General features: G+C 31.7%; 1 protein-coding gene across 1 annotated transcript; it reads right to left on the reverse strand.

The window, feature by feature from the left end:
- Positions 1-1,971: 1,971 nt before the first annotated feature.
- LOC139500441 (pentraxin fusion protein-like) lies at positions 1,972-6,520 on the reverse strand. Its single transcript, XM_071289179.1, has 4 exons — positions 6,417-6,520; positions 5,376-5,686; positions 3,873-4,154; positions 1,972-3,089 (listed from the first exon to the last, which is right to left on the reverse strand). The coding sequence occupies exons 1-4, from the start codon at positions 6,518-6,520 to the stop codon at positions 2,761-2,763; spliced, it is 1,026 nt and encodes a 341-aa protein (XP_071145280.1). The 3' UTR covers positions 1,972-2,760.
- Between the last annotated feature and the right edge of the window lie 2,974 nt (positions 6,521-9,494).

Raw genomic sequence — 9,494 nt, forward strand, 5'->3', positions numbered from 1 at the left:
ATAATCAAATCACTGATTTTCACAGAAAAAAAAATCCATACAGACTTTTAAAATTCCACCTAGGAAGTAGGATTTTGGTAGTAGGAATATGAAAAATAATCCAGTCAGAATTTTGTTCTTTTTCCATGTCCGCCTACTTTCTATATGGAATCTTTGATTCTAGATAGATTCCTACTTCATTCCTACTAGTGTCTAGATGGAATCCTACTACGTATTCCGTACGGGGAAATATCTCTTACATTCGTAAGCGGGGCAACACATATCCTTAGATTTATATATCAAATGAAATTGCAAACTTCTTGCAAACATTAACAGAATTAGTAAACGCTGATAAATAAAATGTACGCAAAACGTGTCTTGTTTTATTTTAAATTCATTTCAGGTTTTATGAATATTTACCTAATTATTTACCTAATTATTATGCGATAATAACGTTTTCAGTAGACATTCCATCTGTTCTGTCTGTAGTTGAATGCAGCCCATGCATTATCTTATGTAAAGTAGATAGTACATTTCACATTACCGACAATTTATACAGACTTTACCTCTCACTTGTTACCATATAAAACCATAATTTCTTGAATCAATGAATGTATTTCTTATCATTATAGGTATACACACATTTTGTAGCGGTTATTGATGTGTTAATATTGCCGATTACCTCACAAAAAAGTCCAAAGGACTATTAGGTCAATTTCCCCTTTCTTGAAACCCCATTATTCCATTCATTCATATGTATTACACATGATGATATCACCGTGACATTGGCATGGTGTTTACATACGTTTCTTGAGAGTACTTTTGGCAACATGGTAAGTATAAACCAAGGATATTGATTAAATGGCCGTATATTAACCTATAATTGTTAGCTCTTTATACATTGTGACTTGGATGGAGAGTTGTCTTATTAATTGGTACTCATACCACGTCTTTTTATTTATATTATCACAATATAACATTTTTTTTTATATATATGTGCAAATCTTGTAAGAATTATACACGAAAGAGAGACAGAACATACGAAGGGGACCCTTAAACATGAGAAGTCAATAAAAATCTGTGACACTAACATTGACACTGACTGGATTCTGCTTATGACAAGTGATATCTTTGGACATCTGTGACACTGATATTCGTTTTTCTTATATCAGCAAGCTAGAATTACTGACTGGAAAAACACATTCATCTTACTAAATACCGATAGTTCTCTAGTTAGATTTAAGAGTTGTTTATCCTAGTGTGTTCGGTATGTATAATTGAATTATAAGTAAACAACATATCATAGTTTGGATATATGTGATTCTGTCATCAAACCAATAACATTTTTAAAAATTCTTCTATCGATATTACAAATCCATTGGTACTCATGCTCTTATACGTATACTAGTATTGTGTTTCCTAATATTTGAACTCAGATTTTAAAAGACATGTGTTTTCCGAACTGGTTTGTCACATGCTTTTTTATTTTATCTATGGAATACCACTGGAACTGATTTCAAAACCTTTCGCATTTACACTTATATGCCAAACATCAGCTCTAAATCTGCAAGCATAAACATATAAGGACTAATACAGACGCAATATATTCCGACATAATTTGTTATTAGAGATAGAAACGCAAAACTCAATTTGTCAGGTATAATTATCCATTTATTCAATAAAAACAACTTTGAATAACAAAAAAAAATATGGTCAATCATTTCTTAATTTTTAGGATATTAAATTTCGACATTCGATTAAATAAATATTTGGATTTTAGTTTCGAGATTGTAAACTAAATAAAATATCTAAATTTATTATTTTCATTTTAAATGTATGACTGAATGAAGGAGCTACTGAAGAATTAAGGTTTTGTTTTCAATATTAAGAAGATCAAAGTATTTTTTCTCTCAATTGCAACATATTGATATCATGTGCACCATGTGCACCATGTGCAAGTGAAAATAAAAATTAAAACAACACTCGAGCTGCGTCAGATAGAAATCGATCTTATGCAAATGAATATGAATACATCTGTTAACCTATTTCGGGTTTAAAAAATCTCTAAGGAAGGTCTTTAACTGTTTGTAAATTGCACTGTTATAAGAACCCTACAAAACAGACCAAAATTTATCTTTTATTTCGGATTTGAATGTTCCAAAATCAAAGTCCTATACATGTATATATATATATGTGCGCTTGCATAGGTTCAATTTGAATCAGACGCAACTCACTTTATAAATACGATGTGTCAAAGTTGTTTCCTGGATTTACCTTCATTATGAACGTATCAAACCAAACGCAAAACACTTTTAAATACAAGAATACGTGAGGAGTTATATGACAAACATAATTTACTAATATACGTCAAGCATATATGTTTCTAAACGCAGAATATAGAGCAAAAACTTGTAAAAAGTAAAATACAACAAATACCAAACTCCAAGGAAAATTCAAAACAAAAAGTCCATTATCAATTGGCAAAATCAAAAGCTCTTACACCACAAACGATGGGAAAACAACTTTCATATTCCTGACTTGGTACATGCGTTTCCTTGGTTCTTGGTTCTTGGTACAAATGTTGGCATTAAAATAAAGATTGCTACCATGACTCACTTGTATATACAAATGATTTACACCAGGTAAGTTCATGCTTCTAGTAAATTGACCCGTGATGAGTATGGTCGGAAATTTCAATATTTCAATTAAACATTGTAAATGAAAATGTATAAACAGTAGTAATTGGTTTTACTTTTATAGCATTGAGAGCAATGTAAAATGTTAAACACCACAAACCCTTCTAATTTGTTGAACATATCTTAGAAAAGTCAGTAAATCGTCGAGCACAATAAGGCTTAAAACCGAAACAAGAATAGTAACACCTATTATTCCGAGATTTCTTGCTGAGCCTCGATTGTCAACTGCCGATGACATTTTCCTTTTCGACTTGGACAGCGTCTTTCTATCCAATTTGAGTTCACGCTGAAGCTCTTTTAGTCGAGGCTGTAAGATTTCTCTCCACTGCTCCATTGTGTAATTTGGTAAGTCAGTGGAAGCCATGAATTCTAATTGCCGTTTATAGTCACAAGAACACGGGCATTGAAGGTCGTCTGAAAAAACAATGGTACATTAATACAAATTTACAACAACAGCCAAAAAACTAGTTGTGCATATGAAAAGGTATATTGTTCAGTTAAATGGTAGGAAATACTATCCTTCTTTGATTTTCTTTTTATAAAAGTACATGTATTCAAGGGTCTTTTCCAAATTCCGAAGTCAGAAATTCCGTTAGAAGTTGTGTTAGATGGAAATTTTTTTTTACAGTTTCTACTGTTTTTTAATATCTAAATGCTTCGACACATAGCTTCGAAAACTGTCTTCTATTAAAAATATTTTTTGTCCTTGAGATTCCGTTATTCTTGGTATTGTTTTGTTTGGCTACTGTTTTATCGATGTAATTTCCAAACCTTTTGCATATAAAGCTATTGTTCCGTAATAATCTGTTTTAATCAGTGATGTTGTTATGGTGAAGGTCTACTATTGTTCTGCTATGATCAGGTATTTTAAACAGTCGTATTTCTATACTTCGTCTATCCAAACAAAATAATACACCGAAAAATACAAATTAAGTAACGCGAACTCCTAAAATATAAAAGACTAAACAAAGGTGGTCCAAAAACGAATGCAATTAATTCTCCAATAGCAGCATTATGAAAATTTCTACTACTTCTTCGGTGCTCTTGCTGGTTGACCACAAGATCCGAAGGTACAACAGGCCATTTGGTAGGCATAACTATTCTTTGGTAGGTAAATACTTAGTAACACATTTTCAGCATCTGACTAAAATTTGTCAAGATATTTTTCGATTTACATGTCTCTTTTTGATTACTTACTATGTGTCGTGTTTTCCGACTTTCTGCCAGACACGTCTGAGGTATAAATTTCTCTAGAACCATATATCTCAACTTCACACAATGCAAGGACAGAATTCTCAATACCCGTTACAATTTTCTGTAATTTGATTTCCACGAATCTTCCTTTAGTACCAATCTTGCATGTTATGTTAAGAATCAATGCAGAGTCTCCTTCATAATGGTAGCAACTTTGATAAGATCCCTCCTTGTGTGTGTAAGACGATGCATAGACAAAAATATCGAAATTACTTAATTGTTCACCTGGTTAATATAAAACATACACCAGTCATCAATATTAATCATCAATCTATTTCATGAAGTTTATTTGAAAATCTATGATATTTTAAATTTCTTTGAATATCTCAAATTATCCCTAATTGAATGGACCTGTCAAAAGTCAGAATTCTTTATCAATGGTTCTCCCTTTTCTTGAAATGCTTTTCTGTCAATTTTAGAAATCAGTATTGATAGGATACCTTTGATAGTTTGTACTATTTTTTTAAAATATATTTTAGAATCCCGGTGTTTGAGAGCATGTCAAATTGCATAAACATATCTCTTTTACTGACCTCATGACGGCATTTGAATGATTGTGTCATTGTGCTGTCTCATTTACTAGTTAAACCCTCTTTTCGTATTTAATTTATACTTTGTTATAAACAATTGAAGTATAATTTTGAAAGAAAATTACCTTGATAATGACTTTGTTTACAATAATTGAACAGTGCTCAATAAAATCGGTCGGAGTACTTTGACATAAGGTACGAGTTGAACCTCTGAAAGTTAGATGTTATTGCGAAAATTAGAAAACCATTTTAAATCAGGGAACGTATCACCCTTGATCTGATTTCTTTTCAAGGTTTGGCTCTATTTATACGTTCTTTTTAGTTATATTATATCTTCAAAGTTTGTATTTGATTTGAAATTTAAAATATTTTGGCCTGAGAATTACTAAAAAGACACATATTTTCAAAATGTGCGTCTGGTACAGTAAAATTGGTACCATCAATCATTATTGATTATCCTAATGGACAATTTACGACAAAACTATCTGTGATGTAGATATTAAAAGTGTAGAATAGTCTGGGGATAAATATTGATATGCCCTTTGAGATGAAATTATGTAGAAATTTTGTTAATGAAAAACTATTACATCAGTTGAACCTCACTGCCATAAATACAAATGATTTAAAACAAAACAATTCTAGTAGATCCAAAAAGGGCAGTTACGGTCAGTACGATAAAGGACAAATAGACATACGCATGCGCAAGAACTATACCAAAACTTGGGACTGAACTCATATACTCTGAAAATATAGGAAGTGTCTGTTGTACTAATGTCACCCTTTATTTGAACATGCAGTCAGAAATCGTAGTCAGTCAGAAATTAAAGGATAAATAGGATGTGAATTTGGCCGTTAAGTCTAAAAGAACGATAGAAATGCTGATTACATTTTATCATTACATTCATTCAAAACTTACTGCAGCAGTCTTTTCTATTGTATATAATAACTGTATTTATTACAAAGTCTTCATCTAAATCTACTTCCCACCATGGTGTGACGTCACTGTTCGAATCTGTCTGGGTAACAAACCCAGAAGGGAAATTATCGTAATCAGTTATGCCATCATTACCAATTTGAGGTCCGTATGATTCAACCGCTTCATTCCAAGTTGAACTCTGTCTGCTAACTTTATAAAGTGCTAAATTCCCAGAGTCTACAAAAACGAAGAAGACACAGAATTGATTTACAAACAAACAGCTTAATATAAGACACGAAAATTCTTGGAATCTGAATTGTAAAGTGAATGTTACATTACTACAGAATTATATGAGCACGATGGGACACGACGGTCTTTAGTTTTTTATGTTGTGTTTTGCATACGGTTGTTTGTCTTTTGATCATTTTTGCCATGATTGAATGATTGACACTACTAAATTCAATCATTGACCCAAACAATGTATCTACATATAGTTTCCGATTGTTGTAAGTAAATCAGGACGGATTCAAACAGAAAGATTTCGAAAGCAGAGCAAATTATGCACCTTATAATCAACATAACTTTATCAGATGACAATACGGATACTAAGATTCCAGGCTGAAAATAAGGTGTAGTTACTTCAATTCAGGCACTGACCGTAGTTGTTTTTCGGATTGTATTTCATTTTATTACTAAATTTTTTACCATGCATTTTAAATCGACAAACAAAAAAACATTACCGGGTTTGTTTTACTGAATTTAGATTATAAGTCATAACATGATTTCTTAATAGTCAACCCATATGGAATAGGATCCTAGTTACCGGATACCAGTCCAGTACCAATGGATGAAGTCCCTTAATAAATCTGCAATCTTTTAAATGGAATCAAAGAATTCATCTTTATATATAACTAATATAGGATAATGATGTTGATTAAAGTTGCATCATTCCAGGCCCTTTTGTTTTCCACATAATTAATATTACCAATAATTAACAATTTCCAGGTCGAATCCGATACCGATACAAATAGTACATGTTACCTTTTACCTAATATGTACGTAACGACTCTGTCAGGCGCACCACAAAACGGTGTATTTGGAATTTGCTGTATACACGGGTCATAATCACACCTGAACTTCGTCATTATACAGTGATTGACACTACTTAATTCAGTTATTTACTCAAAAGAATATATCTACAAGTAGTGTCCGATTATAGTAAGAAAACCAGGCCGGATTCAAACGAAAGATTTTTTAAAGCCGAGCAAACTATGCACATTATTATTAGCATGACTTTATCAGACGACAATGCGAATACTAAAAATCCAGCCTGAAAATAAGGTTGTAGGTACTTTAATTCAGTCACGGAACCGCGATGTCGCTGATAGGGTCTAGTTTTATTTTAAGATGATTGAAATTCCATATTGCATATTATGTTACAGTGTAAATTTTTTTTTTATTAATAGTATTATATTTCAAGATGATTGAAATTCCATATTGTGTATTATGTTACAGTGTAAATTTGACGATCTTTTTTTAGTTGTTTTTCTCGGATTGTATTTCCTATTATTACTAATGTTTTTATCATGCACGTTAAATTAACAAAAAACGTATTACCTTCCTAATATTCAACACTTAATGTGCGGGAAAATCGTCTCCCAAGGTTAGAAAATAGATAATCAATAACATCTCCTGGCAATTCCAAATTAAGTACAATAATATACATACATAATTATTAAAATAAATTGGTGTTTTGTTTCATAATAAACCGATGCAATATGAAAAAATTGCAATATTTATTTTTTTCTGATTACTGGCCGGTGATAAGATTTCGTTATTACAAAGTCATCATTAATTAAACTATTGTTGTTCATTCATTATCGGTCTGTAAGTCATATAAATCTAAACTGCATCAAGTCACATTGCATCATACGCTGGCTTGCATTTTATAGAGTTTCTCTACGTTAAAGGTTTGCTGATGCAAGGTAAAAATTATACACAAACAAAAACTATATACACAATACACATCTATACGTGCTAATGAAGTCCACATTTCAACTTGTTGTGGAACGAAATAAGTCTTTCGTGTATGTTAAAAGCCAAAATGTCGGGAAACACAGATAAGGAACAACGTTGTGTATTCTACATTAATTAGTATGTAAACTAATAAACATTCAAGACTTTTAAATTGATCATTTATAACGAAGAGACTAAATACGGATTTTGTTACCCTTGACTTACCACTGGTGAAGTTTTCTGTCCTTATTCTACCCCATACTTCTACCTCACATAGAGTAAGTGTTTGTTTTGAAAACACGTTTTGTTTTTTCTTCATCAAAATCTTGACAAATTTTCCTTTCATCCTTCCTTGTTTACATGTGACGGACAAAGGAGTAGGACTTTGATTATATTGGTGATGACATAATTCTGCACGTCCTGTATTGTATTCGTCCCAAGATGCGGTGGAGGGATTATAAACAAGAATGTCAAAATAGCGAAGACGATTTTCTGCAAATTGAAAAATTAAAATACATCCGAATTTAGAGTGTATAACACCTTTTTCTGAAAACACATAGGCTAAAATGACATTATCAATATGAAAGGAATAACCAAAGCAGTTTTTGTACAATGTAATAACGAATAATGATAAAATTTACCAGCCTTAAATCCAAATCAGTACAAAGGCACTATCAACTGTGTGTACCAGATGTAAGCATAAAAAGTAAAATCACCCAAATAGCGAGCTCCGTGGAAAATTCAAAATGGAAAGTCCCTTAACAAAAGCTGAAACACATCAAACGAATGGATAACAACTGTCATATTCCTGACTTGGTACAGGCATTTTCTTATGTAGAAAATGGTGGATTAAACCTGGTTTGAAGATAGCTAAACCTCTCACTTGTATGACAGTCGCATAAAATTCCATTGTATTGACAACGTTGTGTGAACAAAACAAACAGACATAATAGGTAAACATGTCAAAATAGGGAGACAACAGTCAACATTGTATTATAATCTTAATCACTATAAAAACAAACAAATATGTAACAAAGAAACACAAAAGGGCATATCAACAGAGTACATAAGCAAAATTGAAAGACCAAAAAACAAAAATTTACCATAACACAATAACACAATGACGGGATGTACAAGTACCGAGCAACGTCAAATGGATACCACAAAATATATACTAAACGGTAAAAGTAATATTCAAAAAGACAAATAAAATAATACTATAACACGTTATTAAGAAGATAAACAACGTCAGTACCTATTATCTATACTTCAAGACCATATTATATGTAAGGGAAGTTAGCCCCGACGATATGAAAGGACTACATCTGATTAACACGGAAGTAAAAAATAAATATTTTATCTTTTCTCTTGTCATAAAAAGAGCAAATGGTTTTCATAAACCAAGAAAAGTATCATTATCTCATATTTTCCAGATGCAGTAACACTTTCAGAAGAGGTTTTGTAGTTTTTGGTATGAAATCTTGATTGCATCATTTTTTCTGTCAATACATTGATACCTTGTCATCGTGTTTGTATGACCTGTCCATATAAATCTCTGTTTAACTGTCAAAAAGCTGAACTATTTGCTAATAAATGATAGCACTTTTATGTAAGTATGATTGACTACTGTATCCCTATTTTTGACATTTTTTCCTATTATGTCTGTTAGTTTGGTTCACACATTGTTGTCAACATAATGTAATTGTATGCGACTGTAATACAAGTGAGAGGTTTAGCTAGCTATGAAACCAGTTTTAATCTTCCATTTTTTCCAATAGGTTATGCCTGTACCAAGTCAGGAATATATGACAGTTGTTTTTCATTCGTTCAATGTGTTTTAGCTTTTGATATTGCCGTCACATAAGTGACTGTCCGTTGTAAATTTTCCTTGATGTTCGGTATTTTTGTTATTTTACTTTTTGGACGAATGATTATACATCTTTATTATTGTCGATTCTTATATGTTATCTGTGATAGACCATCAGCAGCATTAAGACTGGCGCTTTATCTCATCTCATGTGCAATCGATTTTGATATGTTAGGAATTCTTATAATACGGTATGTTGCATGCAAACGTAAACTTGAGGGTTTGATTAAGTTCTT

The sequence above is a fragment of the Mytilus edulis genome, chromosome 13 (assembly GCF_963676685.1).
Source record: "Mytilus edulis chromosome 13, xbMytEdul2.2, whole genome shotgun sequence".
NCBI lineage: Eukaryota > Metazoa > Mollusca > Bivalvia > Mytilida > Mytilidae > Mytilus > Mytilus edulis.

Bases quoted from the DNA above. Each gene is read 5' to 3' on its own strand.
- LOC139500441 (XM_071289179.1), bottom strand. From the start codon at position 6,520: ATGACGAAGTTCAGGTGTGATTATGACCCGTGTATACAGCAAATTCCA. The intron at 5,687-6,416 runs GTAACATGTACT...TTTACAATTCAG, and splicing joins ACGTACATATTAGGTAAAAG to ATTCCAAGAATTTTCGTGTC. The intron at 4,155-5,375 runs GTAAGTTTTGAA...TATATTAACCAG, and splicing joins CAATAGAAAAGACTGCTGCA to GTGAACAATTAAGTAATTTC.